General features: G+C 40.3%; 1 protein-coding gene across 21 annotated transcripts in view; it reads left to right on the forward strand.

Annotated features, from left to right (window-relative positions):
- The window catches only part of tns1b (tensin 1b), a 164,234-nt gene extending 150,793 nt beyond the window's left edge, over positions 1-13,441 (forward strand). For 15 of the 21 annotated variants that reach the window (XM_061692732.1, XM_061692730.1, XM_061692733.1 and 12 more), the window contains 12 exons: positions 1,973-2,153; positions 2,303-3,348; positions 3,799-3,885; positions 3,966-4,094; positions 4,206-4,298; positions 4,369-4,446; positions 5,591-5,659; positions 5,743-5,790; positions 6,843-7,014; positions 8,808-8,876; positions 9,324-9,353; positions 9,440-13,441. In XM_061692732.1, coding sequence (XP_061548716.1) covers positions 1,973-2,153; positions 2,303-3,348; positions 3,799-3,885; positions 3,966-4,094; positions 4,206-4,298; positions 4,369-4,446; positions 5,591-5,659; positions 5,743-5,790; positions 6,843-7,014; positions 8,808-8,876; positions 9,324-9,353; positions 9,440-9,578 — 2,141 coding nt within the window. In that variant the 3' untranslated portion in view covers positions 9,579-13,441. Of the gene's footprint in view, positions 1-1,972; positions 2,154-2,302; positions 3,349-3,798; positions 3,886-3,965; positions 4,095-4,205; positions 4,299-4,368; positions 4,447-5,590; positions 5,660-5,742; positions 5,791-6,842; positions 7,015-8,807; positions 8,877-9,323; positions 9,354-9,439 lie in introns of those variants that run through there. The other 6 variants (XM_061692734.1, XM_061692751.1, XM_061692750.1 and 3 more) reach the window with 3 other exon arrangements.
- Positions 13,442-14,715: the final 1,274 nt, after the last annotated feature.

The raw sequence follows: 14,715 nt of genomic DNA on the forward strand, positions 1-14,715 counted from the left end.
TCGGCCCCGCCCGTGTGGAGTTTGCATGTTCTCCCCGTGCCTGCGTGGGTTTTCTCCGGGCACTCCAGGTTTCCTTCCACATCCCAAAAACATGCATGAATTGGAGACTAAATTGCCCTGTAGGTGTGACTGCGAGTGCGAATGGTTGTGTGTTTATATGTGCCCTGCGATTGGCTGGCAACCAGTTCAGGGTGTACCCCTCCTCGATGACAGCTGGGATTGGCTCCAGCACGCCCGCGACCCTAGTGAGGAGAAGCGGCTCAGAAAATGGATGGATGGCTATATATATATATATTTACACACACACACAATCAAACCTCCAGACACCAAAACTATAAACATTTGGTTTTATGTGATGCACCTTCACAATTTTTTCTCTGGATTATCTCCAATGATGCTCCTCAGAGGATGAGCCCATTCAGGACGAGGAAGGTAAGCATTTAAGATGAGATACTAAAGTGATTATCCCACTCCAACCATATAGACCCTTTCCAAAAAAATGTAATATCATGGAAAAGTTCATTTATTTCCATAATTCAATTCAAAAAGTTAAACTGTCATAGATTATAGATTCAGGGCCCACACTTTTTATTTGTTTATTTTTACATAATTTGGGCTTCCAGCTCATAAAACCCACAAAATCAGGAATTCAAAAAAATAGAATACTATGCAGAAATCAGCCCAAATTTTGCAGGCCATAAATGTTTTAAACTGTGTGTCACACACTAATCATCTACTAAACTCAAAACACCTGCACAGGTTTCCCCAGGTGTCATTAAATTGCTTCAGTTTGGTTCAATTGTCTCAGTTGGGTTCAATATGGGGAAGACTGCAGACTTGACAACTGCCAGAAGACCATCATTGATACCCTGCATAGGATGGGTAAGGCACGCTAAGTTCATCGCTAAGGAGGCTGGCTGTTCAAGCATATCAATGGAAAGTGTCAGGAGAAGTTGCACCAGCAAAAGAGATGACCGTGGGCTTCAGCGGATTATCAAACAAGGTACAAGGGTTTGGAGGAAGACGGTTGAAGAACATAACCCAAGCTGCTTGACGTCCAGTGTGAAATATCCACGGTCAGTCATGATTTGGGGTGCAATGTCCAGTGCAGGTGTTGGTAAACTCTGCTTTCTTAAATCCAACGTCACCGCAACAGCCTACCAGAATGTTTTAGAGGACTTCATGATTCCTTCTGCTGAGGATCTTTATGGAGATGCAGATTTCATCTTCCAGCAGGACCTGGCCCCTGCCCATACCGCCAGAAGCACCAAAATCTGCTTTGATGCCCATGCCATCACAGTGCTTGACTGGCCAGCCAACTCACCAGATCTAAACCCCATTAAAGAATCTATGGGGTATTATCAAGAGGAAAATGAGGGGCACCAGACCCACAAACAAAGAAGAACTGACAGCAAGCATCAAGGAAATCTGGGCTTCCATAACTCCCAGACAATGCCACAGGGTGATTTCCTCAATGCCACGGCGCATCAAGGCAGCAATTAAAGCAAAGGGATTCCCAACCAAGTATTGAAGATTAAGTTTTGAAAGTACCATATTTTGATTGATTTAATGTGACCCTAATTTCTTTCTTTTTTTTAATCTTCAAAAACTGAGAAGTAAATGATGATTACAGTATTGAAATTATTTGAATCCCTGATTTTGTGGGATTTATGAGCTGGAAAAATAAACAAATAAATACTTGAGCTTGTTTAAATTGTGGGCCCTGAATCTATATTCTATGAAAGTTTAACTTTTTGAATGGAATTATGGAAATAAATACACTTTTCCATGATATTCAAATTTTTTGGTAAGGCTCTGTATATCATTCACTGTGTCCAAAGCCATCTTTTGACTAAAAGCCACAATTACTAATTTTTACATCTCATTCCATTCTACAGAGACCAGCGAGAGACAGCAAATCTGTCATGAACCTGTGGTTTACGTATAATGAAACCCTTTCTCTTACATTCAGCACCCAGAAGTTATGTGGAGTCCGTTGCAAGGTCAGCTGTTACAGGCGGAGAGCAACCCACAGCACCCCAAAGCGTCATTCCTCAAGGAAACACTAGAGAGCAACAGAGAAGTCCAAGTCCCGTTTCCCATGCCCTGAACTTCCCATTGTCCAGTAGTAGCCCCATACAGAGCTCACTGGGGTGAGTAGTAGACATACACATACACTTTCAGTCCAAGCGACCTAATGAAAATATGTACATCTTTTGTTTCAACGTACGTAACTATCAAAGAAATTAAATGGAGACATGTCCATCTGTTGTATGAACACAATTTCTCAATTCTCTTCCAGCGATCCAGCCTTAGTAGAGAGAAGCTTGAGCATTCCGTCCCAACCCACTACTGATTCAAGTTTGCACACTCAGGCAGCAGTGAGCGCATACTCCACTCCAACGCCCTCATACCAAGCATCCACTTCTCCCAATTCCTCTCATCTCGATTCAATTTCTGCAACATCCTCCTACCTCGGCATCACGACTCCAATACTCTCCAGTCTTGACCCCAACACCCAAACAAGGAGCTATATAGCCTCAGATTCTGGCCAACCTGCCTGCACAGAACCCTCCAAGACTGTACACAGCCCTGGAAGTCCCCAGTTGCAGCACCGGACATGTATCCTAACCTCTACTGACAGTCCTGTGTTTGAGAAGCACCCAAGTGCTTTTCGGGAAGGTTCCATCATGGGTCAGAAAGTATCACCAGGTAATGGCTTTGAGACAGGTATCCTGGGGTTCAGTGACAGTCCCATCCTTGGACGCAATCAGCCTCAGGCAAGTCAGAGTAGCCAAGTACTCATCCGCCAGGCCTCTATTGGGCAACAGGCTCATCAAAGTCCGATCCTCAGCAGACAGCCGTCCCTGGGACAACCTATTCCAAGCAGTCCAGTGCTCAGCAGACATCCATCTATTTCCCAATCCCATGGAAGTCCAGTATTGGGCCGTCACCCATCAGTGTCGCAGGTGTCTCAAAGGAGCCCGAGTTTAGACGGACACCCTATGCACAGCGGCTATACCACGCCAGATGAGCGGCATGGAAACCTGTCCAGACAGAGCAGTTCCTCAGGGTACCAAGGACCACCTACACCCTCCTTCCCTGTTTCCCCTGCAGTTTACCAGGATGCAGGAATGATGGGGATGGGCGTTGGGTTCCGACAGGGGAGTGCAACGCCTGGTTTTCAACCTCAGCTTCCAGAAAAGAGGCGCATGTCGAGTGGCGACAGACCAAATGGATCACTGTCATATAGCTCATTGAATGGACAGATCATGTCACCAATGAGTGGAGGAAGCAATCCCAGCTACTTCCACACACTTTCAGACTTCTCACGCTTCAATATGCCTGGTAAGGACCTACAGTATTTACTGTATGTTCTCTGAGCACACTACTTTCTTGTGACAGTCAGGTAACTTATACCCATAGCCATTATGTGTTCTCCTCAGAGGTGGTAATAGTACTCACAATCTGTACTTAAGTAGAACTAAAGATACTTGTGTGTTTATGGAAAAAAAAAAATCTGGTAAAAGTAGTAGTACTGGTTCAAATCCTAAACAGAAATCAAAGTAAAAAAGTACAGACTATGTAATGTACTTAAGTACCTTCCGTAAGTAAAAAGTAACAGAGAGATTTGTCAAATTAACTAGAAATGCAGAACATTTTTGATTTGCGTGGTGATGCATATGTAAATAAAATTTTGTCAGCGCTATTGACGTTTTTTTTTGTGTTTGCTTTTTTTATAACAGCACTTCGCAAGTCAAACTATTTGTGTTTCGCTGAAATCATCTTTAATTGCAGATGGAGGTCCTGAGAGCAGGCTGAATGTAAAGTTTGTCCAAGATACTTCAAAGTTCTGGTACAAGCCCGACATATCCAGAGAGCAAGGTAAGCGTCAATCCAGGTTATATATACCCAAACTGATGGGTAACCCAAACAACTGTGTAAAACCTTCCACTATATTCTAGCAATTAATGTGCTGAGAGAAAGAGAGCCTGGAGCCTTTGTTATCCGGGATAGCCACTCATTCAAGGGGGCTTATGGCTTGGCTATGAAGGTAGCCTCGCCTCCACCTTCAGTACATCAAAACAAGAAAGGTGAGCTGGGTTGCAAACAAAGCTGGTATGTGAGCTACTCTGACGTAGACAGTGAATTTTTTTAAGACAAATCTGTTTTTCTCTCTCTCTCTTTGATTTTTGGTCTCATAGGTGACATCACCAATGAGCTGGTGAGGCATTTCCTGATTGAGAGCAGCCCTAAAGGAGTGAAACTGAAGGGTTGTCCCAATGAGCCATACTTTGGTTAGTGAGAACCAGCTAGCCTATTGCCTTTACATGTCTAGTAGTCAAACTAGTGTTTGTCTTCTTTCAGGCTGTCTGTCTGCTTTGGTCTACCAACATGCCATCACGCCACTGGCGCTGCCCTGCAAACTGCTCATCCCTACCACAGGTTTGTGCATTCCATTGGCGAGAGATGTTAAAGGGTACATTCATAATATTTTCAGGCCCTCTTTGAATCACTTTTTTAGGTTTTTTTTCTTATAACCACTCAATCACCAATTTGGGGGCTTCAACATGACCCAAAACACACCTTATTTTGCAGGCGTCTGTATTTTAATGAAAATAGTTATTTTATGAGGTCCTGAACTTGACCTCACACAAACCTCATTCAGGAGTGCCAAATTAGGCACCCCACACCAGTTCCATCGATTGACATCATAACAAAAGAATCATGCCTGGAAATGGACAACCATTAGCCCATTTTTGTTTGAATCCACCATTTCGGAAAAATTCCCTCAGTAGCGCACTCTGGAAAATTAGAAAAAAAATCCCGATCAACACCAAATTGGGTGGACATGTTTCCAGTAGGCGGCATGGTGGAAGAATGATTAGCACATCTGCTTCCGGGGTTCAAATCCGGCCTCGCCTGTGTGGAGTTTGCATGTTCTCCCTGTGCCTGCGTGGGTTTTCTCTGGGTACTCTGTTTTTCTCCCACATCCCAAAAACATGCAAGGTAGGTTAAGTGAAGACTCTAAATTCCCCGTAGGTGTGAATGTGAGTGCGAATGGTTGTTTGTCAATATGTGCGCTGTGATTGGCTGGCGACCAGTTCAGGGTGTACCCCGCCTCTTGCCTGAAGTTTGCTGGGATAAGCTCCACCATGCACACGACCCTAGTGAGGATAAGCGGTATGGAAAATGAATGGATGTCTACAGTATTATAACAGGACGCACAAAAAAAGCCTCAAAGACCCATACCAAGAAATTAACAGGAAGTCGCCAATACTGGTTAGAAACAGCCATTTCCGGCGAACTCCAGGGCTCGTACTTGGGAGAAATCCTAACAGGAAATTCGCCCAAATCAGCCACAGTCGGAAGTACCTGTCCTCGGCAAATGGGCGACACAGAATCGCAAAACATTTTTTCATTGACAATGGCATGTTTGCTATACCATGGTATCAAACTTTGGGTGCTAATCGCTGCTTGCAACTTTTGTTTTGCTTTTGTACTGTTGACCAAGAAGAAAAATGGAGGTCAAGTGGATTTTCAAGGCAATGCGCCAAAAAAGGATAACCTAACTCTTCTCTTATATTAGATCTCCTTGAGGAAGAGCCAGAAGTTGTGAAAACAAATCCGCTGGCTGATCGACTGAAACAAGGAGCAGGTACATGACAGAAATCCACTTTTACACTTTTGTCATATCACGTTAAAAGGCAGTAATTGTTCATTCTGACTCACTCTGACAAGCCGACGTCCTTGTTATCCCAGTGCAGAGGGTCCCAGCCGAGTCCCATGGTAAAACACTGTGCACTTTTAGTGCATTTGGAAACCTTCATCTGGAATGTGCATCCTATGTTTGCAGTTTGTACACTTTATGTGTGGAAATGACATCAAATAGTTCATGGTTCTGTTAAAATAACTTCCTTCAAGTCTTTCGATGTTGTCTCATAACATTAGTGTTCCGAGGCTTGTATAACAGGGGTTCTCAAACTTGTGGGGTCTAAGGACTGCTTACAGGGGAGTTTTTTTTCCAAGGAACCCCTCAAAATCTTATTGTCCTTTAAACATAACAACACTCCAAAGAGAAAAGTTGTAATGTTAGGGCAAATTCACTTTTTTTTTTTTTTTTTGGAGAAAAAAGCAATATGAGAATAAATTTACAATTTTTTTCAAGAAAAAAAAGTTGTAAACTTTGCAGGAATAAAGATGAATAAAGATTTTGTTACGATGAAAAGTCGTAATCTCAAGAGAATAAACACAGTTTTCCATTTAGAGTATTATGATATTGAAACCAGAGTTTGAAGAAAGAAAGTCACATTTTAATAAGTTAATTTAGAAAATACAACTATTATCATCATCATGATTAATATTTTGGAAAATAGGACCATATTGTCGAAAAAATATATACCATTTGTACTTGAAAACAGACTATATTCATGCTGAGAGATCAGATTTATGTGATTACAGGTATATGTCCCTTATTTGCTTAATTGGCCCAAAGTCAAGGTGGGGAGGAGTAATTGGTTTCAATGGGGTTTTTTTTCAATTGGTATGCCAGTCCCAATATGTTTGTATGCACTTTTTTTTTTAAAATGATGCAACATGGTTTAGCTTATCTTGCGGACTCATGGGGACCCCAGTTTGAGAACCACTGTTGTATAACACGCCAAATTCTCTTTTGTGGAATGATTTGAATGGATTTCCTTCTTCAAAAATGTCTGGCCTCAGCTTTGTCCCAGAAAGCATGCACACTAATGAAAACCAAAAGTTGCATGGGATTATTGTTCTTACCTGAAGTCCTCAATGCGTATTTACTAACGGTTTGGAAAATCTCCTTTAAATCCTAGCATGCAACGTGCTCTACATTAACTCTGTGGATATGGAGTCACTGACGGGCCCCCAGGCCATTGCGAAGGCCATATCTGAGACACTGGCCGCCGCTGCTTCTCCATCTACTGCCACCGTTGTGCACTTCAAGGTGTCTTCGCAAGGCATCACACTGACTGACAACCAGAGGAAGTATGTTTAACTTCTGTTTCTTTCATTCTTACCAGACCTTCGCCACTGTAGAAAATTTAATTTGACTTGTCCATCCATCCATTTACTATTCAGTAAACCCTCGCCTAGTTGCAGTTCACTACTCATGAATCCCCCCTTTTGCATTTTTTGTTTTGTTTAAGCAGAACCCATCCATCCATCCATTTTCCTGAACTGGTCGCCAGCTAATCGCAGGGCACATAGAAACAAACAACCATTCGCACACACATTCACACCTACGGGGAATTTAGAGTCTTCACTTAACCTACCATGCATGTTTTTGGGATGTGGGAGGAAACCGGAGTGCCCGGAGAAAACCCACGCAGGCACGGGGAGAACATGCAAAGTCCACACAGGAAAGTCAGGACCTGAACCCCGGTCCCGAGAACTGTGAAGCAGATGTGCCAATCAGTCGGTCACTGTGCTGCCCAATGCAGAACCCATCCTTAGCTATTTGCTGAATAGCACTAATTTGCGGTTTAGTGCTTTCTGTAATGCCCTAAATTGCCATAAGGAGGCCCAAGCCCTGGTTGATCTTTGTATGTTGGGGAGGAGTGAAGTTTGGCCTGGGTTGTTAGTGGCAGGTCCATAGAGTCTTTGCTGTATGTGTATATTTTTGTTCCGATGAGTAGCTATTAAAAACTGCATTTTTTTCCAAATCAAATAGTCTTTAACTCATTGACTTTAAAGGGTAACATTGTAAAATGAGTTAGAAATTATATGAAATACCCTATCTCCGGCAAATAGTGGTGGTTTACTGTACCGGTTGTCAAGTTCAGCAAAGGGTGCACTACACCCTGGCCTGGTTGCCATGCAGTTAGTCATGTGGCGATTGTGAATGGGAATTGCGCCTACCTCTTAACATAGATCAAGAATGGTGTACTGCTTTCAAAAGATGGATTTTAAATACACTAAATATACCTGTATATGCAGTACGTAATGTGTATTGTATCAAAAAGATCATTTATGAGGACAATTCCTAACTGTGCTATATTGTTGATAGTTTATTTAGACGTCCTGTTAAGTTGCAGGTGTTACGTTTCCCCTGAGAACAAACTATTGTACAGGGTCGCAGGTTGGGAAACTGAAAAATAAAAACAAGTAAATGTTCTTAACAAATGGGTTCTGACTGTTTTCTGGAAGAAATAAGGGAGAATAAAATTCACCCCAGCATTTCACTTATTCTATCAAAATGACCGCAAGCCAAATGCGACAATGGCGAAAACTGGTAGTTAAGTAGGAAAAACAATCAACCTCCTTGTACACACAAATTCAAAACGCCAACTGATGTTCCCTGAAGACATCCAAGCAATTGAGACAAAAACCAAATACCCTTCCACCGTCCTTTCCTTATATACTATACCTTCAGCTTGTCCGATTGTCACTACGTGTGGGAGACGAACCCAGTTGTGCTCAATAGCTCCTGATCAGGTGTGGGAAGCAAGCTCCAATTTAGCGGTCTTCGGGACCAAAACACAGGGCCAGTGGACCCTTTTAAAGTTTATAAATTGAAGACAACAAAGCAAGATCAACCACCTCTAGGCTTATTTTACTTTTTTCTTTCTTTTCAATGATCTATATACTGTATTTTTATTTTAAATCATTTGTGGGGATTGCTAAACAATCAGCGGGTCCCATGGACCCATTAACATTGAACCAAAATGAGTATCGTAATGTGTACCAAAGAAACGAACATAGCAGGACGGTCAAAACTGTCGAATCAATGCAGTGGATCATCTGTTTTCATTCAGTAACATTGCACTTTTTGTTTTCAGGCTTTTCTTCCGGCGCCACTATCCTTGCAACACTGTCACATTCTGTGATATTGACCCTCAGGACAGAAAGTGAGTACAGATTCTAATTCTATTCTAGTGATTGATACGTTTTATAGTTAACAAGTGTAAAGAATCACGTTATATCCCCAGTGTGTTCCAAATTATTAGGCATATGCACAAAGGAACAAAAGTTCATTTTCCTCAATAGTCAACGATCATAATAGCATCTATCTAGATTTTATGGAACAAAATCACCACAATGACAAAGGCATTTTTTTCAAATCAAATTAAAATACAATTCCCAGTTCTCAATAGGGTTGAGGTCACGGGATGATGGTGGCTACACTATCAGTTTTTCTCCATTCTAACCCGTGGCAGCTGAAACTTAAAACACTAACAGACTACTACTAAGTACTAAACAGAGAACATAATGCAAAAGCTTCCACGAAAAACAAATGCACAAATGTTTATTCATTTGTATTGTTGTATAAAAACATTTGATTAAAATCTTTACAGGTGGAACAAGCCAGAAGGGGGTACAGCCATGTAAGTGATAAACACAGATATTATTTCTATTCCAACAAATGCACTATTTTTCATGAACAGTCGATCCCAACAATCTGTCTTTCCAGGTTGTTTGGTTTCGTGGCACGCAAACAGGGAAGCACAACGGACAACGTGAGCCACCTCTTCGCTGAGATGGACCCCGAGCAGCCGGCCAGCGCGATTGTCAACTTTGTCACCAGGATGGTTACTTTGCAAAAGCGATGAGCGCGTTCAAGGAAACCCTGGCACTTTTTCCCCCTCCCCCCCCAAATGCCTTTGGTGACTTTTCCCCTCCTTTGAATGACGGACACTCCCTTTCTCTGTGGACACTTAGTGTTGTTTCTTGGCGTGTAAGCGCATTTTTGTGGCTGTGCGTGTGTGCGTGCTTCTTGCTTGTGCCTTTCTTTTGGGACGGACTCCAGAGTGAACCTGAGGAAGTGCAGAAAGGGGGCGTAGCTGGGCAGGACAATGGGACGGGAGGCACTTTGGGTCTCCCTGGAAGGGAAACGTTTGGACGGCGTGAGTGCAAAATGTTCATATGTAGTTTGTTAGAACAAAATCCCAGCCATAACATGGGGGGAATGTAATTGTGGCCACTCTACTGTAGATAGAGTAAACCCCCATCAGTGTCAGGGTGAAAAAGCATGAGTAACCAACACCAAAAAAAAAAATCTAACATTAAAGATACCACAAATTATGACATTTAATATAATTTCAAACCCACTGTACAACATTACATTTAAAGGTCCCGTATTTTGGCTATTTAGACCTCCATAGAGTGTCTCTCTAACATGGACTTAGTATAAAAGTCCCAATTTCATTTTTTAAAAATGATATTGGTTTTGTCATACGAGTGTCCAGAAAAGGCTCCTCTGACAGCTACTTCTGTTTGACCCAGTTTTGTATCCGCTTTGTCCATGTTTGGCTAAGACCACCCTCTTTCCTCTGATTGGTTGCCTCTGCGTAAAAGACCCACTTGTGAGAGCACACGTTTGTTATGTTGACAGCGCTAGAGCGGAGAGGTAGGCAGAGACCTTCCCTAGTGACATAGATAAGCTTGACAAATTCAAATGACCTGATTTCAGGCCTCTCGGCAGAAAAACATCTGGAACTCAGGAATGTACGAACAATTTTAATTCATATTTCACATTTACTGAGGGACTATAAAGAAAATATTACACCCCAAATATTAGAAAATGTTGGCCTGGCAAAATATATCCCCTTTAAGCACATAGGGCTATAGTATAGAAGATTTGATTTCGGAAGAAATGCACCGGAGGTGCGTGTACATCTAAATACCCTGAAGACTCTCCGTAACAACCCAGGCTAAACATTGCTCCTCCCTGACATTCAAAGCTTGTCTCTCAATCGAGATGTATCACGTCAACATGCTGTGCTTCCTTGACAACTACTTAGCTTGTAGCAACTTAGGGCGTTTCAGAAAGAGCACAAAAAAAGGGAAATTCACCGATGTCCCCTCAAAGATTTTTCAGCGAATAGCTGGCAAAAGGTGAATTCTTATATCGCCAATAGCGAATATGTAGAGAATTACTGTATAGTGTGCACACAAAATGGTAATTTGGGGACATGAAAAAGACATAACATGCACATTACAAATTTGTGGCCACGCAGTTGCTATGTAGAGGCCGAGCTCAAAACAATATACGGGGATAGATATCTTTGTTGTCATTGTACAGGTACAATGTAATTTTGGCCAAGTAAGCCTGCAGATCCGTTTATAAAAAGCAAAATGCACAAAATACATAGTATGTACAGTAAACAGTACTCTTTTGTGGCCACAATTATTTTCCCTCTCATGTCATTCCTGGGGTTCTATAGTTTTGTGTATTCACAAGAAGAAAAAAGTCAAGTTGTGTGACCTTGGTGGATTGTAAATCTTAACTTTTTGAGGTCAACCAAAGAGTTTTTGTAAAAAAAAAAAAAAAAAAAAAAACACAAAAAAAAACCAACAACACAAAAACAAGCAAACAAACAAAAAAGTAGTCAGGGCTTGCACAGTGGGTCAAGTTTGGAAGTGTTCTTTTGTAAAAACAAATATGGCTGCTGGATTGTTACATTCTGTATGTACTGATGATACTGTAGGTCAATGACGCACCATTGACTGCTCGCGAAAACAATGTTACAGGGGTGTTTTTTTGTTTTTGCTTTTTACAGCCTACTATATGCTGCGTGTAAATACTTGGACTGATGTTAGGAGACATACAGTATGGTGCCTGACTTTCTTTTTATAAATCAGCTTTTTTTAATTAAAAATAAAACCAAAACAAAAAAACTAATTAAAAAACCAGATCATTCAGCTAGGCTTTCTTAATTATCCCTAAACAAATGTGCAAAATTCTGATTTCACACGTTGTGACCTGTTTAATATAGTAATACAGCTCAAGGCACATCAGTACTGCCCATAGAACTGAAAACTCAAAATCACACAAAAATGCAATTCATTCCTCACCTTCTATTATTTTCACAATACACAAGGGTAAAAAAGTGTTTTCTATGTGTGTAAGTGGCTTTATAGAAAAGCGCTGTGCCATTACACTGTTCTTTATTTTATCTTTTGTTTTGTTTAAAATCTGTCTATAGCGCTGCACCAGCTGGTCAAACTATACATTCACACCTTACGCAAAACTAAGCTATATATAGATACATACAGATATGAATATATAAAGAAAACTTCCAGTGAAGATATTTATTTTTGCTTTGTTGCGTGATGCTCTCTTGTATACATGTATTATGTAAAAAGGTATGCAAAAAGAACACAGAAACAAGAACAGAATGCTTTTTTTAAAAAAAATATAGTTAATTCAAATATTATAGGGATTAAAGTGAGTGTATCACTGATTTATTTTCATAGTATAGTAAAACTGTTTTTTCCGCCATGTTTTGTATGAGTCCAAAATTTGACTTATTGTAAAGAAAAGCCAACATAATCCATTGTCCAACTCGAGCGCTTAACTTCAGTCGGAATTATGTTTCCACTTTATAGAAATAAGGAGAATATTACCATCAAAACAGTTTGGTCTAGTGATTCCCAACCTCGTTGCCGCGACACATTAGTGTGAAATGTCATTTCATTGGTCTGAAAATGATTTGTTTTATTTACGATCAATAATGTGTCTATGTTCATCCATCTACGCCAGTGACGTATAGTGACAGGCAAAAGAATGAAATGCTCTTCCCCGAGATGACAGAAGGTAAAAGTAACCTGTGAATACACCTGTTGCCATTCATACAAGAGAATAATAGCTTTGTATTCAATTTAACGGGCTCACATTTCACCATTAATCAGTAAATTTGCGATTATTTCACCATATATACTTTTTGTGACATTTTGGTTCATTTGGTGGCGTGCCATGAGATTTTTTTTCTCATGTCATAATGTGCCTTGGCTCAATAAAGGTTGGGAAACACTCGTCTAGTCAGTGGTTGTTCTCTTGTGGCAGACAGGGATCATTACAAGGCGTATGTAATTCTAAATCTAATACAGTGTTTTAACTGTATCAATCTGAACCCAGAGAACCTAAAAAAAAAACAATTTTTTATGCTTTTGCATTTGGCAGTAAGATTGACACATACAGTACATATTTAATGCATGTTAGTTTTAAGGCCTGCACTGAATCCCGAATAATAATAATTCAGCCATTGAAATTCTACAAAAAAAAAAAAAAAAAAAGCTTGAGCACTTAAAAATGCATTTTTTTAAATACAATGGCAGCGGTATTTATTATCAGATTACTGCATGAAAAGTGTTATAACGGCATAAACAACATCATGGTCTTATGAGACATTTGTTACATTTCAATCATAACAAAGAAAACAGTATTCAGTAAATGCTTGCAAGTGCATGTTGAGAAAAGAGGAGTGGACTGGACAAGAATGTATGCCGTCCCTTTGCCCAGATGAAGACGCCCACCCACCCCATCAGTCCATGTTGGACTGCAGAGAATCACTGAGCTCCAATGTTTGTATAGAGAGCATTGTCATATTTGGTTTGCTACATTGTATGTATGGCTTTCACTATTTCTGATGGAAAAATACAAATAAAAAGCAGTTCCAAAAAAAAAAAAAAAGGTGTTTGCCTCCTTTACAAAAAAAAAAAAAAAAACATCTCTTGTATATTTGTCGAATTTACTACAAGTGCTTAACCCTTGACCCGCTCTCAAAGAAAATCATTTTTTGACATATTTTTCAATTTGTTTTATTCTGCACCTAAAAATATTTGTATTGTTATTCTGCCCTCTTTTTACTGTAAAAAAGTTTAGTTTTCTTTTTTTTTTTTTTGAGGGGAGGTGTCAATGAAAGTAAAGGCTGATTATTAAATCCTTCTTTTTGGTTGTTTGTCGGAACAACATCTATTTTCTGTTTCCATTTCATCATGGGGCTTTATTAATCCCCAAAAGTACATTTGAATTTATTATTATTATTATTATTATTTATTATTATAATTATTAACATTAAAATAGGTCAATTTGACCCGGAATGCAATAGGTTTAACTGCATGTTACTGTAATAACACATTTCCTCCTCATGATGTCACTGTTTCCCTTTAATACACGCCACAGACGCATCATTGCCAAACATGTCTTAACTCTTGATTTGACCTAACCAATCATTTTCTACATTTACTGAATGGTCAGGAATTAAGTCTTGCAAGATTAAGTCATTATGTTTTTATTGTTTTCCCTAATACTCTTGCAAAGACACATTCGCTTGACAGTGTAAGTTACTAAAATGCTTATAATATTGAATTTACATTGTAATACTTATATCTTAAAACATATCCTTTAGTTTAGGGGGACAAATAACACACGAATCCTTTGTAATTCTTCCTGCGTGGAAGTTTCCAGTGGTTTCCAGGCCCCTCACACCACTGAATAGGGTTGTGACTTAAAACGGTTCTCCACAGGGGTCCTGATGACTAAAATGTGTTGTGGGGTGGGGGGATTAGATGGTCTATTTTGGGGTGGAGAGGGTGCGTGACAAGGGTGTAATCCTTTTAATCTGCGTGTGCTTCTGGTTTCTGTTTTGCCTCCTAGTGTTTCGCCTACTTTATGGCTGTGATTTTGACACCTTTTTTTTCATAACATAGACATCTGACCTTGCCCTCTTGGACAGTAAGTGGACGACCTAAGCAGGGGAGACATGGTGGTGGTGGAGGGGTTTGGAGGGCAGGGCAGTCGCGGCAGGCATGTTTACTGCATTACCTCTTTGTCTCAACATCATTATTACATGATGATGTAATGTGTGCAGAAACCTTGTCTCCTGCTGAGAGAATATGTGCACGTGACATACTGATTTTTAAAGTAAACCCCCACCTATTCACGTTTTTTTGAAGCTCTTTCTG

Source organism: Phycodurus eques, chromosome 12 (genome assembly GCF_024500275.1).
Source record: "Phycodurus eques isolate BA_2022a chromosome 12, UOR_Pequ_1.1, whole genome shotgun sequence".
NCBI classification, from domain to species: domain Eukaryota; kingdom Metazoa; phylum Chordata; class Actinopteri; order Syngnathiformes; family Syngnathidae; genus Phycodurus; species Phycodurus eques.